The following is a 22,778-nucleotide window of genomic DNA, read 5'->3' as shown; positions in this document are numbered from 1 at the left end:
GGATATGCAATGAATTTGACTGTAAAATACAGAAGGATAACAAAACATAATTTAATTAACTTTTTTTTAAATGTATATCTAATTTATTTTAAAAATATATTCAGCTAAAGTAGGAGCTAAAATATCAAGTTAAGTAAAAAGAATAAATTTCCTGCCCCTTTAAACAATATGATTGGTTCTTACTAATCTGATGTTTGTTTGATTCTAGACTAACTGACCTAAAGACAATGCATGCATACTTGTGGAAAAGTAGCACAAAATCAGATAATGACCTCAGTGTAATTACCAGAGTAATAGAGGAAGAACAGATCTAATTGAAATGACTATTCTGTCATTAGTCTTTGAGTCTGCCCTAAATAAAGTTCATGACTCTTATATAGATGGACGTGTAAAATTATTTTTATAAATAAATTATATTGATATCAGGATGACACTTGCTATTTTAAGTTTTCTTCAAGGTAATTCATCTCTTAAAGTTTAATCACACTTGTTGCAGAAATCTTTAGATTATTTGTAGATCAAATTTCTGACACTTCTGTACTTGCCAAGCCAAAAAATTAACATCACAATTTTGCTTTATTTGCAGCATCTGGCGAGGACCAAACATAAACTGCACTGACAGTTCAGGTTATACTGCTTTACATCATGCAGCTTTAAATGGACACAAGTAAGTGCCCACATTTAGTTTTTATGTAGAATGGTATTTAATTGTGTAATGCAAGAAAATAAAACATAGTTCTGAGATTTGTACCAAAAATTGTCAAACCTTGACTTATTAAAAGAGCCTTCTTTCCAGTGGAATATATTAATATAAGATGTTTTGACACTGTCATCAATATCAATAAGTAGTAATGACAAATGGGAAATATAATTTAAAAGCTATTGATTTTATACTGCTTCTTCCAAATTCTTCCTTGGTTTTGGGGAAATTTAGCATTGTCACTGCTAGTCATGGATCTAGTGATTTTTCATTACTGGAAAATTGCAGCAGAAAATATTGTGTTGTATTTCTGTGTGTATGTACCTATCTAGAGAGTGTGAACCTTTCAGGAAGCAATTTTGTGAAAGAACAGTAAAGATTAATCTTTATCAAAAACAAAAGTAACATGCAAAGAATATAGTATAAGTGTATAATAATAATTATACACTTGAAAGCAGGGGAAAAAAAGGGTATTTTCACTAAAAAAAGTTTTCACATAATGCTTGGGTTAACTCCTCTGTGGGAGATAAGGAATTGGTGAAAACCCAGTTGAAATTAAAAGTGATTTACATGAATTTTAATGTGATTTTGGACTGTTCGTAAAATAACACATGACTATATAATTATTATGTCTTTAGTTTACTCATTGCACAATTTTTGCATCCTTCTACGGAAAAATAAAAGCTTTAGGATGAGTCTTCAGTTTTATTCTTGAAAGGTGCCTATTTTCTTTAGGATGGATTAATCTTTAGATGAATATGGGATATTCTGTCTAAATAAATATATAAAGTAAACCCTTGAACTAGATATTGTGCATTTTCCAAAGCTTTGGCTGTGTAGGAAGGTTCAGAATCATCCATTAATATATTTTTACTTCCATGAAATTAGGTCTACATTCTTAATATGGTCCATTAAACTCAGCATTTTTGTTCATGATTTATGGATTGTTTCTTGTACTGTTGCTAATTTTTGACTGACCAAACCCCAAGCACTGGCTTGCAAAGATTGCTGGTTTTAGATAGATGAAAACTGGGTTTACTACATTTAATACTGGCAATATAATAATAGTTACACAGAAAGTTAAAAATATTGCTGTATAAACACTGAAACTCTCAGAGGTTTCAAGTGAATCCTAGCAATATAAACTATAAAATCCCAAAACATACCAAAGCCAAATGATGGTTTCAGACACAGTATTGACCAAACTTTTTCTGAGGTAAGGGAGGACTTAAAAATGTACACTTATGTACAGCAACAGATATAACTGCAGCCTTTGAAAAGTCCAATATTGGCTGCAATGACCCCTTACACTCACAGCAGTATAAATAGCAGTAACTGACATCACAATTATACCTTGTTATATTAAAGTGAACTGAAATACATCATGAGGTATTTTGTGATAAATCATGAGGGTTTCAGGACCTGTTATCCAAGCCATTATACTGATCCTGCTGCAATGGTAGCATGGCCTGCAAGAAAATTGGACAGACACCTGGAGGTTCTAATTTTGTTATTCATCACAAATAATAAATAAATTACTTTACACTCTATTTGAGTTTTCAAACTTGATATTCAGAATCAAAATGGCATACAATCCTTTGACACAAGAATCTTCCCACTTAGGAGATTCCTTTAAAAACTTCTGTGATTTTAATTTTTCCCACTTTACACTAGGTTGAAGCTGAGAGATTTTAAAGTTTTTCAAAAAAAGTAAGAACATAAGAATTTGTGGCTAGGATACTTGTTGGATACCATTGTTCAAATCCTTGCTTGATCACTGTATGTGATAAATTCCCTCCTCCTTGGTTATTCTGGGATTATTTTCTTTCCTTGGGAAACTATTCTGCTTTATATAAGTAATTAAATCATATCTGGGGCAGGCACTGGAATCTCAGTCTCCCTAAGTAATTTCACTTAGCCCTGTAATGTTACTGGGCTAAGGACTTTCAGTCTCCTCCTCTCTGAAATGTATTTGTACAAAAGGAAAAAGTTCTGCCAAAGCACTGAAAAAGACTCACCCTAGATAAGTATGATGGTTCAGGGCATTCTTGGAGGATGAAGGAGATGCATGTTCTATTTTGTACCTTGAATCTCACAATAGATTCTTCCCTGAAATTCTTGTATATTTTTATCTACAGATTTCATCTGTGCAGGGCTTTTCTACTGTTTTTCTTCCACTTAGTTCAATTTATTGGGAACACCGACTTTGTTGGGTGTTCCTTTCAAAGGAACAGCTGTGTATGTCTAGCTCTCATTGGACCATTTACTGCAAAACTAACTATTATTTAATGGGAAGTCTCTCAAACATTACGTGTACTAAAAAGTTTCCCTCAGGGGTCACTTTTCTGGAAATTTTTGTGTAACAGAAGTCTTTTTGTAGTGGAGCTGCTCTTTCTTGGCTGTTCTCATGGTATTTAACCTTGTCAGGGGTAACCAAAATTTTGGTTAAATTTCCAGCTTAAATTTTCCTTAAAGTTTAGGTGAGGTGACTCCAGTATCTTTTGAAATAAACTGGGAGTTTCTTTTGACCAGGATATATTCCCTCATAACTCACCACATTTTCCTTTCAATATGCAAGTAAATAAGGTTCTGTCAAGGTTGGAAGAATAATTGCTTTAGATTTCCCTTCCGTATTAATTTGCAGTCAGTTCGTAGTAATTTTTGGTCATAACATAGGCTACATTGAGCTCCTTTCCCTCATTGTTTTTTTGAGCCAAATCAATAAGTCAGTGTTTCCATATTTGTAAAAAGTGTACATAGAACTGCCCACACAGGATCATAGATTCTCTTAGCTTAATAACTTATGTGGCTTGACTGTGTCAAGCTATGAGACTACAAATGCAGCAATAAGACAGAATTTATTTACTTTCTGACATACTTAGTAATACCACACAGCTGATTTTTATGTTTAGCTTTTGAAGTTAAGTACAGGAGACAGCTGTAAAATCAGAGATGCAATATACCAACTTCTGCTAATCTTTCACTTAATGTGTGATAAGCCACACCAAAACTACCGAAAGAAATATAAAGAGAATTAAAATGGTAAGAAGTTACTTTTCCCCTCACTGCTACGAGGCAGCTGAATGTGGGAAATGAAAATAGAAGCAGTTGTTTCATAGAAGTTATACATAGAAGAACTTATTTCATATATACAGCTAGATCATTATTAAATTGTTTCCTAACTATCTTTGAGATAATCCCTTTAAAGAAGAGGAAGAACTATTACTTAAGCCTCATGGTTAGAAATATGTTCATAAAACTATCCTCATGTCATCCTGCCTCCAGAATTCAGCAGTGATGGGGAAAAGACTACTGCTCTGCTTTTAGTGCCTTGACGGACATGCACATGTTCTGGACAGGCAAATTCTAAAAATGATTCTGTGGCCAGGTGATCCTATTGAAAGAAACACATTCAGAGAGCTGATGAGAATATTGCTGATGGTATTCACAAGAAGTAAAAATCATTACAATTAATAGCATTTTCTCTGTGTTTTACCATCTATTTCATTTTCAGAAATTGGTCTTCACTTTTTGTAGCTCTTTCCCTTGAAATACAGGTTTGCGGTTTTTTTCCTGCTTTCCAGGATAAAAATATTTGTAATATGTATGTTCATGTAAAAACTTAATAAAATTAGCTTCCTGTTGATTTTTAGATTTACCTCCTGTTTTCCAGGGATATAGTTCTCAAATTACTTCAGTATGAAGCATCAACTAATGTAGCAGATAATAAAGGTTACTTTCCTATTCACTTGGCTGCATGGAGAGGAGATGTAGATATTGTGAAGATTCTCATCCATCATGGACCATCACACTCCAGAGTGAATGAACAGGTGAAGTGATAAAAAATATTTGTTTGCATCATCAGAAAAAAACCCAGCACATATTCTTTAGGTCTGACCAATTTATAGACAAGTTTTTTAAAAAAGTCTATTTTCCCCATTGTTTCAGTAATTTCTTCTCCAGTATTGTTAAAATCTTCTATTACTAGCATGCCAGATACCTTTCTTCCAGATAGGCACTGACCTAAAGGATATTAGATTTGAAAAGTATGAAAAACGCTTCTTGTCTTTCCAAAACAACCCTGTTTGTTTTGGAAAAATCACATGAAAACATACTCTAACTATGCATCTTTTCTGTATGGTTTTAAATTTGCACAAACTTTGTTTATTTTTTACTATATTAGATATTAAGTTCCCGAAAATCTTTCAGATAAAATTAATGTCCTTGGTGTATTTTAAGAGTACTGTAAATTATCAGCTATGCAGAGGTAAATGACAAACCAGATGGACTGCATGGATGCACGTGCACCAGAAAGGACACATAAAAAGACCAAGAAAAGTTAGGAGAGTATTACAGTGTGTAAGGGCAGTATAACCATGTTGCATTCTGCTGTCAAACATATGGTACACCTCCTGTTTTTATGCTGTGTATTCTTACATGGTCCATTCATAGGATTAGTATTTAGAAATAGAAAGAAGCTGATTAAAATTTGACACCATCTAGGCTGAACTGTTTAAGAACTGCAAGTAGGCTGTGAAATACAGACAGTAACCATTAAACAATTGCATTTGTCAGGGTAGTCAGAGAGTTGGAATGTGAAGGTGGGATTCAGTTCCTATTTCAGATCTAAGCTATAATGTTTTATTGCCTGTATGTGCACGGTTTGGTTCCGCAGAGGTCTGGTCTGTGTAATCACAGGAGCCAAAAGGGCTATTCAGATGATTAAAGAAAGATTCAAGTGTCCGAACACAGAAATGCAGTACCTTCTGAGGCCCTGCAGTAACTGAGACATCTGCATGGGCCTGAGAGTGTGACAGAGGGTGCTCAGAATTTCCAGGTCCTTGTGGAATGGGTGGTGAAGTCCAGGTACAGTACTACCTGGCACCCCACAGCACCTCAAATGGCGAAGTGCAATCTAACATATTAATTGTTCTCTTAGTGCCTACATTAGTTTTTTTCAGTTTTATTTATGCAACAAAACAAAAAGCAACTATTGGATTGTGTGTCACACATTTGCCTGAAGATCTTATGTATATTCTACTGACAGAATACTGGAAGCGGTGTAGGAACTTCAGAGAGGATGAGAGTGAAAAAGATATTTCAGTAAGATCAGAAAGAGATATGCAAATTCAAACCTACTTCTCCACAATCCCACATATACCTCCAGACTTCTAGAATATTGTCAGACTCGATTAGGTGAGCTGTATCTGGTTTGAGCACTGGAGCAAATAAGCAGGGAAACAGCTGATAGTTCTGTATCCCGCTGACTCCAAAAAGGTCCTCAGGTGTCCTCCCGTTTATGCATTTAACCCAAAAACCTTATAAATAGAAAATGTGTTAGCGATCATCACAAGAAATGTTGCATCTTAAGTCTTTTAGGGATATCTTGATCATATTAAACTTTGAAGTTAAACTCTGAGTTTTTCTGACCTTTCATTGACCTTCCTTGGTGTTCCATGTGGGCTACTTTGCTGGCGCCTACTTTCCCCACTAATTAGCACTCTACACGGGAGAATATTCTCTGTATCCCAGAAAAAACGAAATGTCGTGTTGTTATAGAGCCACCTCCACCCACGTGTCCTCAAATAACACCTGAGAGGCATCCTCACCCTAAAACCTGTTGTACATTCATATTAGCCTGTAGGATTCTGAGGCTTTTCCTTATTTGCAAATAGGCTCTCTAAGGCAGGTGACTCCTCAAAGCTCTCATAACTTCCCTCAGGAGCTGAAGCTATGGCTTGTAAGAAATCCTGGACTACTTCTTTCCTTTTCCTTCTGAGAGCTGAAGATAAGGACAGCCACTTTTCATTACACTTTTTCACCACAGCAAATAGTGCACTCAAGTCAGACTTTTTTCCTCTGTTTTTGTTGTGGGTTTTTGTTTGTTTGTTTGGTTTTGTTTGTGTAGTTTTTGTTTTTTGTGTTTTTTTTCCTTTTAAGGATCACATTAAGATGTAATTGTTTGCATTTTAAGAAAATAATTTTGTTCATGGTTTAAAAATTATTGCAACTAATTTGTAAGACATTTTTGTTTTCATGTGTCTCATTCAAATTCTGTGTGAAAGTAATTCTAAAAACTTTTGTAAAAGCAATGAATGACTGAACAAAGAAATAAATGACAAGTTCATGTTGCATAAATGTATATTACATGAAATAATGGATTTTATATGGTGGATTGTAAATTGATGAAACTGCATTCTACAGTTTCAAAATGCAGTGAAGTAGGATCATAGCATCATATCCCACCATAGCCAGCATCTAAAGCTCTGAATGCCCCCTGCTGTTCCTATTACATAAAATTGGAACAAACAGTGAAGAGACAAACAGTTAAATGGCAATTATATTATGGGGGTGTTAGAATGTAGACTGGCAGCTCTACACACAGAGAACAGTTACAGCATAACAATTATGTAAGAAGAATTTTATTGCTGTTTAATGTTGGAGTCTTAGTTAACAGGTATGGTGTATGTTTAAAATCACAAAACATGCTGACTTTGCAAAAATGTGTTTAACTTCATTGACGAAGATTTAAAATTATGTAAATTATAAACCGAATTAACATAGTATGAGATCAAGATTTGTTAATTGATAATACCAAATAAAATTAAAAGGTGTGCTGTTGTGTACAGTCGAACTACTTACATGTTTATTTATGTAAGGACATCTGGATAGCTAAAACATTTATTGTGGCAACTTTCATCATAAAATTGCAGAATTAAAACAAATCCGAATCTATGAAGAAATGGTTAATAAACAACAGTCACATACAGGTCAATATGCAGTGTTTGGTTTTTTTGCAGGAAAAAAATGTGAATAACATCAGGAGTAAATGTAAATATGTATTATTAAATACGAATAAAATATATTCCAGTTACATATGTGTATATATATAGAGAGAGAGAGAATATGAATTGTGAAAAATTTACAGGAAAAAGTGCAAACATTTCTGAAATTTTTATGAATTCGTTGTGCTGTAGAATTTGCCTGTGCATCAAATTGTAATTGCCACAAAACCTACCCACATTTCTTTAAAACTATTTAACAATTCTTCTGAAATATGAAGAAAAATTGTTCAGGATGAATTCATATGATATAAACACCTAAATCTGAATGTATTTGCTAATTTCTCCAAATCATCCAAATGAAACACAGACATTATATGCTTCTTTCAGTGACACCTCAGGGACTTCCAGAAGTTCAATTCAGTTCCAAAATAGCCTGCAAACACAGTATTTTTCAAATTCTGCATTTGATTTTGTTCCTCAATTAATTTGAGACTAGTGGATGAATTTCAGAGTTTCCCTTGCAGCTCTTACTATACTTCCTTTAGAAGAAAAAAAGTGCACATGCCATCTTTCTGATTTAAGCCAATTGCAACAATAAATTGCAAATAGATTTTTTCAAAGTAGTCAACAATATTACATTACTTTTTTATAATGTTTACATAAGTAAAAGTGAATTTCAATTGGAAGTCAGTAGATTTGATTTTGATTCACACTGAGTAATTTGCAGACAAACTTCCTTTATTTTTTCAGAATGATTAACTTTTTGGTGGAACTTCTCAGGAAACTGTCTTGCTGATTTAATACATAAAGTAAGACCATCCTGAGGTAATTCCTGTCTCTGTGTTGCATATATTCTTTCACTCCTCTTTTCTCTATCTAATTATTTAGTTATTAAAGCCTTATTTTTGTATTGTTTTTCCTCTAGTTGACTACTTTTGAGTATATTCAGCATATAGATAGATGTTTCCAAAATCTTCCACTGTTCCCTCCTTCTTTAATTTAAACTTAGATTCTCATTTCAAAACTGAGAAAATAGCAAAAAACTTTTCACTGCAAATGTCCTGTTCACTTACTTTACATTGGAATTATGCGACAAAGAAATGGCTCAGTGATTTAGGAAGTCTCCTTTTTCAAGTTCAACATCAAAACAATTTGATTAAAAAAAGGAGTTGAGCATCCTTTGGAAAGGTCTGTTAAATCACAACTTGAGTCATTATTGCTTGTACAGTATTTGCATGGACTTTTGGAGATTTAAAACTTGCTTGGCAAAAAAAAAAAAAAGGACTACACAACTATGCAATAAATGTCCTGAATTTACCCACAATTTAATAGTGGCTTCACAAGGGCCTATATAATATTCATGATAGCCATTCATTCTCTTGATACTTCCTTTACTTCTTCACTATCAAACTGCCAAGCGACAATAACTATCTCTATAATGTATTTGCTAATCTGCTTCCTAATGAATAGACCTCAATATATGTTGTACATTTTGCAGTGTCACACATCCTGAGCACCTAAATTATATACCTAAGCCTGCAAATACTGATGAGATGCAGGGCTGTGAAGGCACAATTCAGTTTGCAGTCACAACAGCCTGAGTTCTGGCTGTATGTGAAACAGAAGAGTTCAGAGAAAAGCTACAAAAAGTCTGGATCATGCCCATAAAAAGACGTGTAACAAATAATGAAGAAAATTTAAAAAAGGTTAAAAGCTGAATCAGAATGCTGTCCTTATTTCTTAATGAGGTCCTTTAGACCATAAGAGTAACTACTTGACAAAAATATTATTAATTATGAATATTAGAGGGTTTTTTTAATAATGTGTTTGCATAATATTGGTCTACTCTTTTTACCTTACATTTTGTATGTCTTTACTTGGTTCTTATTTCTTGATCTTTCTTTTTCTAGAAAAATTCAGTCACAGAATCTGTCTTGTAGTTGCTAACATATCATGAAGTATCTGAAATTTCTACAAGGATTCTAGTCTTTTTCTTCAGCACAAAATGTATTATTTAGCCCTTGGATATCAAATTTGAAGCTCTAATTACAGAATGATAATTTGCATGCAGATATTTTACAGCAGATTGCCTGCTCATTGCAATGACTGCTAACATAAACTTTCTCTACTCCAAAATAATTGTTTCTGCTTGAACTGAAAATACAGGCAACAGCACTAAATTATTACCTATTTCTTGAAGAATTTTTGTCACATCTTAAAATATTACTTCAAAACAGTATGTGGCTTTAGAGATATGAAGACAAACTACCTTAAAAATCAATAGTTCCCTCTCGTCTCCAATTTATTTTACATAAGTAGTACTAAATTGTCAAGTAGATAAATTTACAGGGCAGTTAAACAAGTTTTAATTTACTCTTTGAATGTTAAAAATAATTTTGTCTTCTCTGAATTGAATTGATTAATTTACATTTTGAGGAAGGAAGAATGTTTTATTATCAAGTTTTAATTAGGTAATACCTCTCAACTCTGATAACACAATATGTGCAATGCCCATTCTGAGTGCATATATGTAGGTAATTTAATTATTTGCCCAGGCTGGATTCTTCTGCTTTATTTCAGTGATAGCTAGCTTTTTTATAATTTTCTATCAGTTTGATTGGTCATGTACTGAAATGTAGCTTTTGTTTGGCAAATAAAAACCATTGAGAAATGTTCGACAATATACATCTGAAAATAATAACATTTCTTACTTTGTTTTTATGCACCAGACTGTTTTAAAATGTACTTTTTCTTTCAATATATCTTGATGTGAAAATTCAGATGGATATTCTTTATCTAGAGGGAGCAAATTCCAGTTTGCTGCTCAGCAGCAGTGACTTGGACTGTTTGATCTCTGTGTCTGTATCTGTCTATCATCTGTCTATCATCTGTCTACATTTTGAGAAAAGGGCCACAGCAAAATTAATTTTTATGTTTCTTTGAAAATTTAATCAGAATTCTTCTAAGCTGCAATATTAGATCATTTGCACAAGATTCGAAATAGTTCAATTGAACTTCCATAAGTTCCTGAAAAAACCCTCAGACAAAAGCAGATATTGGACATATAGTTATAATTGTAAACATATGTACAATCATTATTTACCTCACAGAATGTCAATATAGTTATACATACAATTTCTTTGTGTAACTATTTCCATTGGATATATAAGTACAGTAACTGTAGGCAAAAATTATCATTAATTGTTGATATTGTGTGCAATTATCTGATTTTCATACTTAATTGTACACAAAATCAGGCTGCAATTGCCTGTTCATCTAGCCACCCATGAAATATTGTAAATTCTAAAATACATTTTATTAAACTGTACTTGTGATTTGTGGGCATACAACTGTACATTCGAAAATGGCTTTGCCTCGTCCTATATAAAAGATATATTACAAGTCACTAGAGCACAAAAAGCTTGTTTCAGGTAGTTGATAGAACATTACAGCAATGTAGTATGGTGACAGTATATATATATATATATATTAATCTGAATTTCTGGTCTGTGTAATAAAGAAAGTCCACATGGTGGTCTGAATAATGCACAATGATTTAAATACTTACTAGTCATCGATCCATGTCTACCAGTGGAAGCTTCCCACTTTCCACTTGGATCTTCTCCAGACTCTGTTGTGGTTTAGCAGGAAACACATTCCAGTCTCTCCAATCTTGTGTGGTGTTGCAGACACCCCATGAGTTTGACTGCAACATTGGTTTACCTGAATGTATTGATCTGTCTCTTCTGTTTCCCAAGTTCATCTGAGTCATCTTAAATTGCAAGAGGGGATGAAAATGACAGCAATGTTGTTAAAACCACAAACCCAGGAGTTGAGTTCTTTGTAACAGAATTAGAAACATCATTACCAAAAAACAGATCTTCCCTTTTACTCCTTTCTAGTTTTTACTGTGCAACATGGATATTCTTATCCTAGCTAGCTTTGGAGTATGAGTCCAAAGCCTCATTTCTCTGAATCTCTGACTCTGTCTTTCAAAAGACAATTTTTTTTTCTATTTTCAGTTCTCAGTCCCCTGAACTTTCTTCAGCTGGCTCCTTGAGAAATAGAACTATGGATTCAGATTTATCACTTTTTCTTCCTTTAGAATCATATCTCTAACCTTCTTTAGTATCTTTCCTGAATTTACATTAATTTTAAATTTTTTATATAGCACATTAGCTTCTTGGTTTTGTACTTTCACAACATTCTTAAACTGTCACAACATTTTATAAATTATTTATAAAATAAGAGGCATTCAATGCACATACTTCTACAACATATAGAGTCTAGTGTATTTTAAAGCTTTGTAAAGTCTACATATGATATATTAATAATATAGATGACATAGAATTCAGAGAGATCAATAAATTATTTCTTTCCACTTTGTCTGAAGTTATTTGTCTCTTTGGATTGCAAGTATACAGACAGAACTGGAAGGAAACAATTAAAAAATATAATGCCTATTCTCAATATTTATTATTAAGTTTATTGAGTAATGTTTTGGGAAACACATGGAGGGCATTGCTTTATAAAGCAAAAACCTGTTAAATCAACAGCATACACACACTCATATGCCTTAAAACACATGCATATCTCTCTCTGGATACTGAGAAGACCAACTGCTTAAGTGATTTGCTAAGTCTTTCTGTTTTGTCTTCTTCCGAGTTTTAAATGTTGTCTGGATAGTAACTTTTGATAGCGATACGTGAAACAAATCTTGTGCCTGATACATTTCCATTGCACAGCTTTTCTCCATAATTCCATTTCTCTAATAACAAACACCCATGGTACAAAACCAGGAAAATCAAGAAGAAAGACTTCACTGTCAGAGTATTTTTAAGAGAAGGACTCAATCATAATTTCAGGAACGGTTGAATCAAAGAAGATTACAGATTTTCGTATATCCTGAGCTACAAGGTTTTGAAGGGGCGTGTTGTTAAAATGGATTGGGAGCAATGTAGACACATACGGAGCTTGTCTGCTTGAGAGCCACGAGCTGAAGTATTAATGTGTTATTATTAAAATTTCAGTGGAGTTATTTTGAAGCATTTAACATACATTACCATACATTACATTACAAACCCAGCCTCTGTAGTGACCTCACAGAGGCAATTTATAGAAGCTGAGCATTTCTATTGTGGATTAAATGTGAATTTCTGAAGCTTTTGGGTTTTTTTTTAACAGAACAATGAAAATGAAACAGCACTGCATTGTGCAGCTCAGTATGGTCATTCAGAAGTTGTTGCTGTTTTGCTAGAAGAGCTGACAGACCCCACAATAAGAAACAACAAACTGGAAACACCTCTGGATCTGGCAGCACTTTATGGACGTCTGCGCGTTGTAAAAATGATCATCAAAGCGTATCCAAATCTGATGAACTGTAATACAAGAAAACACACTCCTTTACATCTTGCTGCTCGTAATGGCCACAAAGCTGTCGTACAGGTGCTTCTGGAGGCTGGAATGGATGTCAGCTGCCAAGTTAGTGTGTAATTCCTTCCTTCCTTCCTTCCTTCCTTCCTTCCTTCCTTCCTTCCTTCCTTCCTTCCTTCCTTCCTTCCTTCCTTCCTTCCTTCCTTCCTTCCTTCCTTCCTTCCTTCCTTCCTTCCTTCCTTCCTTCCTTCCTTCCTTCCTTCCTTCCTTCCTTCCTTCCTTCCTTCCTTCCTTCCTTCCTTCCTTCCTTCCTTCCTTCCTTCCTTCCTTCCCTCCCTCCCTCCCTCCCTCCCTCCCTCCCTCCCTCCCTCCCTCCCTCCCTCCCTCCCTCCCTCCCTCTTTTGCTTGATCACTAGACTCTGATTTAAATGAAATTACTTTCTACATTTTTTTTCTTTAGAATACACTTGCATTTAATTTGTTAGAAAAGTTGCAAGGTTATCACCTTGCATTATTTCTGTATTTATTATATAGTACAGCTTTATTTATTACAACTCAAACTATGTGTTAAAAGGGATAACTCAAGAAAGATACATATCTTCAAAGCTCAGTACATGTTTTAATGTTGTCTTGAGACATGTAGATACACAAATCATCAACCATTCATGTAGGTGTATATAAATATATTTTCTACAGCAGTGGCTGTGAAGATTGTAAGATGCTTTTCTAAAGCTATGGCTCTTTGTGGTCACAGCAATCTTAAACAGTGTTTCACTGAGAGCTCATTTTCCTATAATTATTCCATTCTAAACTCAAGTTACTAAGTAATAATTTTGATTTTCTGCATTTCTAAACACATGTTGTATAAATCTAAGAGAAAATTCTATAGCAATACACTCTGGCAGCTACTGACTCCAACCTGTCAGCTGTTTGGTGTGTCTAGTTTTATGCACAGTAAATTACTATGACGTTAGAGGGGTGACTTTAAATAAAATAGACATAGATGGGAAGAGACACAAGGTACCGCAGCAGTGAAGTTTGTGTTCAATTCTTTGTACTGGAAGGTGTCCAGGCCTTTTGACTACAGAGGACTGGATTCTGTTATGTGTTCTGAAATGTTGCCTCAATCTTATGATTTCTCTTGATTCGATTGATGGCACTGTGTTTGTTGTAGAGTGGATTTAATCTTCATATATGAAGTAACTTCCTTGCTGTCTCTCTCTCTTGCTGTATAAAATATGCTTTGAATTAGGTTTTTTTCAATTTTATATCTATTTTCAGATAAAGCAAGCAAGCAACCAAACATAATTACATCTACTTTAGAGTCACATTAAGACATTCTCTATCACTTAGCAGCTCGTTAGAGCCTGCTGATAAAAGCATCAAAGTTGTGGGTTCAATGTATGGCCATACACTTAATTGGACTTGATGATCCTGCTGCGTCACTTCCAACTCAGAAGATTCTGTGAACAAATCTTGCAAAGTTTGTCTAAGCTTTGATTAAAATTTGTATCAATTTTAAGCTTTAGGAGCATTTAATCAAACTCCTTTATACACAAAATTCCCTTTTATATAGAAAGATTGGACCTGCATTCCATACACATTTTAATTCTGGATTCTTCAATCATGATCGTGTTTTTACACTTTTGAGAAAAAGAATGTGAAGTGGGGAAGAAAAGATAGGTTAAAAAAACAAAACAACAAAGAAAATCAGAAAATATTAGAGTATTTTAAGATTAAAAGTGGATATTCTCAAATGCCTTCCAAAGGAAAAAGTGGTAAAATTGTTTTACTACTTTTATTCTCTCTCACGTTTTGAGTTGGTGTTGGTACTTGCTTCAAACTATTTTAAAGTGAAACACCTTTATGTGATTTGTCTGCCTGTGAATTTGCCACCCATCAAACTTTCAATTTAATTTGATTTTCTTTACTAGAAAGAGAGACACTTGCAAAAGTTAATATAAGCAGCTAATTTTTTTAATCTTTCCTTTATTATTATGACATCTTCAGTAATTTAGAGAGGTTTAATGCTACAGCAACATAGAACTTTCAAATGCATATTTCTGAATGTAAAATTTCTCTTTTATCTGTAGCAAATGAACGAGGAAAAATTCAGAAAGAAACTGATGTCTGAATTGATATTTAGGAAATAGAATAATTGAAGGAAAATAGTCTCTGTCATGGCAACTTACAAACTGATGGTTACATGAGGGCAAAATATTACACAATGCTTTTATGAAATGTGTTCTTCCTCTTATGTAATCTAGATAATTTTAGCACTACTGTGAATTCTCCTAAGCCATTTTTATCTATAGTTATACTAAAAGTTTTTCACTGGTCTTTAAAAAATACAGTGGCTGCATTTTTTTTCAGTCTTTTAAGAAAGGAAAGATTCTTTTAGTAATGGTGATCACTTTGGCATCTACAGTAAAATTATAGGGCTTACTTGCTTTTTAATTTATTTTTAATTCTGTTTGATTTTAAGTGATTTATATTATTAGAGTTTTGGTTTTTTGTTTGGTAGCTATTCAGGGGCAGGGGATTTATATATATATAATTTTTTTTTGCACTAGGTTATCTTGTTCCTTCTGGTTTTGTCATACTTGCCATAAGGAAATATTGTTTATTTATTTTCTTGCCAGTATGCATATCCTCTATCAATATGTTCCTTTTCATTCAACATCTTAGCATATTGGTAATTTGGCTCAGTACCTACTGTTAATTTATTACTTCTGTAGCCTCTGAAAAATTCTGTTGATGATTACTGGCAGCTTATTAAACTGAGGAGAACACAAAATAATCAGCCTGTCACTTAAAACCAAACTCAACTATTTTGATATTAATTAAATTGATCTGCATCACTGATTGGGAAAGAACAATTTGTAAAGTAAAATCTCATGTGGTAAACAATTTTGTACATATTTACACATGTTAAATAAATTCAGTTTATCACCGATAAAGACCTCTCAAAATGTTCAGAGATGATAATAGGAGTAGCCTGTCTTGTATCACTCTGTAATTGTAAAGATGTATTTGTTTAAATGGGAGGTTTACTTTAGCCATCTTATCTTTCTCTTCTGTACTCCCTGAGCACTTTTAATAGCAGCAAAAATTTGGACTAATAATAATAATAATATCACTGGTAGTTCTGCAAAAAACCTGTGCCCCTTCGTTTTTGCTCTTACTGTATATGGAGGATATCTCATGAATCAGTTTGCAAAGCTACCATTCTGTCCTTTAGATTCTTTCTGAGCTCCATGTAAGAACTATGGCAAACTGCCTATGAATAAGGACTAGACAAGTGACTTAGCTACAAGCTCTTGCATATTTACATGATTAAAAGAAAATTTGTAATTATTAAAACCCTTGATGCTTCTCTGTGAGCCTACAAATAGTATGCCAAGTTGTCTTGTTTATTTTGGTGTGCCTATTGACAATATCCTCCTGTCCTGGCTTGGTTCATGTGTCTAGCTGTGACATTGTACCTGTATTTAGTAGTAAGCAGGGGAAGGGACTGTTTTATTATATGTTTAGTACAATTTGTGCAGTAGTTCTCTGTATTTCATATACAGAAAACTTATGCTAGAGAATCAATATATTATCCATTGGTACAAACTCAAGCAGACTTTAGCTCACTTTGTTCATGAAAAATTACCAGCAGTTTTTGTATTGAATATCACTGAGAAAGACTTTCCAAATATAATGGTAATCTTTAATTTTCCAGGAAAATATGATCCAGGAAAGCTTCAGGAAGTAAAGCAGTGAAAATTGTCTGTAAATCTTAAGCTCACTTGCTGTTGTAGAGACAAGAAAAATGTATTAGTGCACAAGCATACTGTTATAAGTGAAAAACAGTTCTAGAACATCTTAAATAATAAATAGAAATTATTTGCAACTGTATTTTTTAATCCTTGCAATTTGTGTAAATGCTCTATTGCACAAAAAACCCCACAAAAACCATTCTGAACTTGCTTCCACCTTCAAGTAGTAAGCCGCACGTACATTTATAAAGAGAGATACATCTACTCAGCCAATCTGAATTTCTCTTGGCCTTACTCATCCTGAAGTTCAACATTCCCTCTAAGTTAAAGCAGAGTTTGGTAACTGAACTGTCTGGTAACAAGGACATTTTTGCCTTCTGGATAGTTTTTGAGTCGAGGGACCTGATTCACTTGTTAGTTATTCACTATTACCCTGAAATCCTGCCTACAGCTTTAAGATTTGTGTCAGCATTCATCTCCATGCCATCTTATGCAGAATTATACATCTGCATCTTACGAGTGAGCTTCCAATCTCCATACTCTCAGATTGATTTTAGTTCAGTTTCATGGTAATATTTCCCCTCTTGTTCAGAAAATCACCTTTATAGTGTGTAGATCCTTGCACTGTTTATATGGTGTGCCTTTGTCTTGGTTTGGGAAGACAGGTATCTGCTGGGAAAAGCTGGAGTTTCCCTTGGAATGGAGATGTAAACCACCTCCCCTTTTTTCCAGTTATAAATTTGCAGTTAGAGGCTTTCAGGCAAAGATTTGGGGAGAGGAATAGCATTTCTTTACTAGTATGTATAACAAACCAAACAAAAACAACTACGGCATGAATAACAAAACAGTACCAAGAACCTTGAGAGCTTTGCTTCACAAAAACCCAGGCCAGTTTGGTCTCGGTGCCCCTGGAGGCTCCTCAGAGCACCAGGCTGGAACAGTGGAGAGTCCTGGGCTGGTAGCTGGGATGGCAGGATGTCCCTGGCAGGCAGGGGCAGGGTATCCCAGCAGGGCAGGGGGATGTAGGGTCTCATTTTGGCAAAAAGAGCAGCGCTGAAGAAGCCACGATGATGGGGCAGGGCTGGCCCAGCTCCAGCAGGGCAGGCGGAGAAGCTCAGGATTCCAGGGCACGTGAACAGATGATGGTAGATTCCCCAGGACTGGACTTTCTGGTGACAGAGAACTCCTCCCTCAGCAAGCAGCAGCCTGGCCATCATCTCTCCCAAAAATGCCGAAAGCCAGAGAGGCAAGCTGTCTCCAGCTCTGTCCTATACCTGCCCCAGAATTTGTGTTTTTCCCCCTCTGAACTTTTGGCCACCTCTTTGTTTTGGTCAAGCACCTTTAAGCACCCAATATTTAATCTCCTTAGTAATTTATGGGGAAAAAATTCTTTAGAATATTAATAATAAAAAAGAACAAACCTAATCCCCAACAGCCTTTTAAATTCCTCTTTTGAACAAATTGTTCATAATATATATCTCATTTCCAGGATGTGACATTCATTACTACTGCCTGATAACTCAGGGTTATAAAGCATAGACTGCCTTAGAATGCAGGGCAGTGTGGAATGTCTGCAAAGAATTTTAGGATCATGTTCTGATATGACAGGAAATATCATAGACTATGAAGCAAGAAGGTATATATGGAAAAAAATGGCATTTATTTTTGGATTCTTGTCCCAACTATACAAATTACATGTGTAAAAGTGGCTTAAGTTCCTGTACTCCCTTTTTGCATAACATAACTATCTTCTGGTTCTTAAGTAGACCCCAGATAGATTTGTTTGCCTTATACATCTACAGGCAGTTTCTCTTCTCATGTTAGTTTTAATTCAATATCTTACAAGATGTGTGCTTTCATCAAGGAAAATATAGCTTACCTTTCATCAAGTGGGGAATTTTTATGAACAGAAAGACTGCTCCTTATGCCAATTATCATATCAGGATCTTTTTCACCCTTTAACTGGGTAACCTGAGGATAGATCCTACTACTTGTCCTCAAAGCTGTTGATTCAGTATGCTGGAACATTGATCTTTCTCAGTCTCAGATCATGGTACAGCAATAGAAAGTTCTTGCCACTGCTGTAGTCCATTTTTTCCATTAAACAAGATTCCTTATTAGTACAGACTGATATCTACAGTTTTACTCAAGGTGCAACTGGCTTTCATCTCTGCAGTTCAATCTCATAGAAATAAAATTTAGTGCTCTGGCTTCCTCTAAAAATTGAAACTCTGTGGATTTCATTTTTAATGTCTACATCACTAATTTTTTATCCCTGACAGCATCAGAGCATGATTGAGGTTGGAAGGGGTCTCTGAAGGTCATCAGGTCCAACTCCCCCTTTTCAAGCAGAATCCCATAGAATAAGTTGCCCAGGACTGTGTCCAAACAACTTTTGAATATCATCAAGGACTGAGACCCTACAATTTTCCTGGACAACCTGCACCAGTACCAGGGCTCAGTTGCCTTAAAAAAAAATAAAAAAAAAATCTTAGGTTTAAACAGAACCTACTGAACCTACTGTGTTTGAGTTTTTTCCCCGTATCTCTGCTGTGACTGGACATGATTTAGAATGCTTTATACCCTCCCTTCAGGTATTTGTACACATTGATGAGATTCTCTGCAAGCCTTCATTTGCCTAGGCTAAACTGTCCCAGCTCTCTCTGCCTTTCCTCATAGAAGAGATGCTCCAGTCTCTTAATTTCAGGTGTGGACCCACCAGTAGTGAACAGAAGGGGAGCCACCTCCCTTGACCCGCTGCCAGCACTCCTCCCCAATGACAGAGAACTCAATAGTACCAGGTCCACCCAATAGTCATGCCAGTAAGTGATCAATCCAAAGGAAATGCCATATGACACCAAGAGGATAATAGGCTTTTTTCAAGACTGCTGATGTCAAGCCTCTTTCAGTAATCAGAACTATAATTATCAGTGACTTTTCTGAGAATTTTTCTCATTCCCAGAAATTTCTGAGCCACATATTAATCTCTGTGTGTACCTTTGCGGTTGCACTGCCGTTGCAGAGTTAGCCCATTTTGAAGCCAATAGCACTAGTTGGAAATATCCTGAAGATATTGTTTGAGTAAAGGATTCTGAAACCATCTCAAAGTAAATCTGAATATTTAGTCTTTTTGTTCCACATAAACCTAGGAATGTTCAACTGGATTGCATCTGAAAATGGACATATTAGAAGCTGTTTTGACATATGTGTTTTGTATATTTATTATCTTACTGATTTCCTTCTCCTTTCTGTTATACTGTTAGTATAAGTGGTATGCAGGATGTAGATGTCATTGGGCATGCTCAACTTTATGCATCTATGTACTAAGCATTGGTCAAACATATGTACACTTACACTGTGCTCACATTCTATCTCAGGATCTCTGATTACTTCTAAATATCCTGTCATTGCATTGCTGTAACTCTGATGCATTCTGACAAAATTAATTAATAATGAATTACTATTTTATTTCAGAATTGGGTTTTGTGTGTGTGTATCCTTAAGGTCTTTCTACCATAATAAGTATGACTTGCATAAAGTGTAGAAAAAACAAATTTAAGCAGTAAGACCTTTAATATTTGCCACAAATAAATTTCAGAATCTAATTTACTATAAAAAAAGGAGGTAAATCAGATACTCAGTGAGATCTAGTAGTGCTCTAGCTAATGTTAATGCTTTTGGATTGAAAGTTATTCTGTTCAGAATTTTCAGCAACAGCAGTGTAAAATACTAAGAAAAGTACCTTATTAGAGTGTTTTTCAGTACTGAAAATTTTATTTGAGCAAGTCTGTTCACAAAAAAAATTATGTCAAAAAAATCTGCAAAATCAAGTTTACAGACATCTAAGGTAGAATTTAAGTGACATGAGCATCAGTATCTAAAGCTGTTGGGGCTGCCTTAGGGTATCCAAGACATCTGTATGAGGCAGATATGAGGCAGATCAACTGGACCAGCAGCTGGACACCAGGATACCCTAAGGTATCTCTCACCATATAACTGAATTGACCTGGGTTGTGATCCAATTTCACATTAGAACATCGAATTGTGGATGTTCATATGTGAACTGCCTGACTCTGCTGAAGAGCTGTGTTCCACTGATGGTGTTGACTGCCTGTAACAGAAATTTTACACAAATACAGGCTTGTTAACAGGGAGCTGCATTACATTCCTACAATATTTTCTTATATTGTAATTAATTTTATAGTAGAGCTGACAGCATTTTTGTTTTTGTCTTGAATAATAAGAAAAAATCTTGTATTCTAGTATTTATTCTTGCCCATCCAGTGTTTTTTATATGTAGGTAAAATAAAACGGAAAAAAATAAATACTTATTTTCCAAGTGTATTCTTTACAGAAAGATTAATTGGTATTTTAAATGTCACAATATTTCTTTTCTAGACAGAAAAAGGAAGTGCCCTGCATGAAGCAGCCCTATTTGGAAAGGTGGAGGTAGTACGCATTTTGCTTGAAACAGGTAAATTTGATTTACAGGAAACATTGAACAAATACCCTTAATTTTCCTAATCTGGTGTATGCCTCCTTAAGTTTTGGTAATACAAATTACTTTCATCTTTATCAGCCTTTGCAAATCTAATCATATGTACTTCTCATTAAAATAGTGTTCTTTTAGAATAAGAAATTGCTATATACAGAGAACAAAGGTGATGTTCTGACTCAGAAATTCCATATGTGACTCAGTGTATGCCATTGTATTCTGAGGATAAATGTATCATGAGTACAAAATGGCTACATAAAATTTTGTTATTTGCTCTGAAAGGCAGCCAAGAATATTTTTTTGAGGTAGAGACCAGAAGATTCATGTTCACATTTATTTCCTTCAGTTAGTTATTCCTAGCAAACACACCATTCTGCTTGCTTCCTCATTTCCTGGATAAACTGAATGCCTGTGAAGAAAGGGGAAGGCACTGTGTCTCTGAGAATTGCATTTGTCCTGAAAGAAAAGAAGAATAGGGATATAAAGTCCAAACAACCCATCTACACATAATAAGATTCAGAATTGTTGTGGGTAAATTACTCATCTAGACAACTGTCTTCTCAGATTATTGTAAGACCAATGAGGATGAAAATATTTAGAAATAATTTCTTGCAGATCTGTGAACTTCCATTACACTGAGGGATTTCACTGGTCATTTTAATCAGTTCTGGTGGTGTTACTTACATATTGCTAAAGAAGTTATATCCTAATTGCAGCTCTTCATCTGAATCTCAACTAGTGTATCCCTTATTTCAGACCTGTTATCAGAAAAAAAAAAAAAAAGTCTTCCAAGTTTCTTTTCTGTTTGGATGAAAAAGAAGGAGGCTGAAAGGGATCTTCACCCGCCCTCAAAAGTCAGGGCCTTTTTATTTCCTAAAAAAAGGAAGGCCTGTAGAACATCACACAAACATAGGGAGCCCTTTAGACCACAGAAAAAGCCTACCTTTTTCAGATTAATACATGTTACAGCCTCTACCAGCATACAATTGTCAAGACAGTGGAGTAGAATCTTCACTGTGAACTCCTTCAACCCGAGTGCTCTGTACTTCTACAACACTCCCCACCTTTTGCCTTTTGTACCTAACAATCCCCTTTTTTCTAGTTCTGATTCAAAAGAGTCAGCAGATGTTATAAGTAGCTAGTATAAAGGAAAGATGTGAGTTGGTATGTCTGACCTCTGAAAGTCAACTGCAACTGCTAAATAGCCCAGTAATATTTTGGGTTTGTTTTCAGTGATAAAACAAATTAGGAAACTGTCCATTGGGTTGGGAAATTACTGTAATTGCAGCCTTTTCTGGTGAAATGCTTTCAGAATGTCGTTTTAAATCCTTCTTCCTCTGATTTTCTGTTCAGTGTCCTGAGAAGAATTTCATTTTTTTTGCTAGGACATTTCATACTTTTACTTTTTATGAAAGCACATCTAAACTGCAAAACAACTTAAGCATTCTACCATAAGGCAAAATTTCCAAGGAAGCTCCTACAAGGCAAAGGTAGAGAGTCATGCAGTACCATGTACAACAGGTTCTGATTCAGCACAAGCCTCAAACTTAATGCACAGTTTAAGCCAAACCATTACTTTGTTAGCAGTACAGACAGTCTGTGAGGAAATCCTGTGGTTGCTCATATTGTCTGTACACTGCACATAGATATTTCAGTCTGTTCAT

At 34.8% G+C, this 22,778-nt stretch overlaps 1 protein-coding gene across 3 annotated transcripts in view; it reads left to right on the top strand.

The window, feature by feature from the left end:
- ANKS1B (ankyrin repeat and sterile alpha motif domain containing 1B) overlaps positions 1–22,778 on the top strand; it is a 413,998-nt gene that overhangs the window by 42,709 nt on the left and 348,511 nt on the right. For all 3 annotated transcript variants that reach the window (XM_066183438.1, XM_066183439.1, XM_066183437.1), the window contains exons 2-5: positions 587–667; positions 4,374–4,530; positions 12,670–12,966; positions 21,018–21,093. In XM_066183438.1, the coding sequence (XP_066039535.1) occupies positions 587–667; positions 4,374–4,530; positions 12,670–12,966; positions 21,018–21,093 (611 nt within the window). The remainder of the gene's footprint in view (positions 1–586; positions 668–4,373; positions 4,531–12,669; positions 12,967–21,017; positions 21,094–22,778) is intronic.

This window comes from Chamaea fasciata, unplaced genomic scaffold (assembly GCF_029207755.1).
Source record: "Chamaea fasciata isolate MVZ Bird 193981 ecotype frontalis unplaced genomic scaffold, bChaFas1.0.hap1 SCAF_5, whole genome shotgun sequence".
In the NCBI taxonomy this organism is placed as follows: Eukaryota; Metazoa; Chordata; class Aves; order Passeriformes; family Sylviidae; genus Chamaea; species Chamaea fasciata.
Note: the sequence above shows the minus strand (reverse complement) of the source record. Positions and strands in the feature narration are given on the sequence as shown.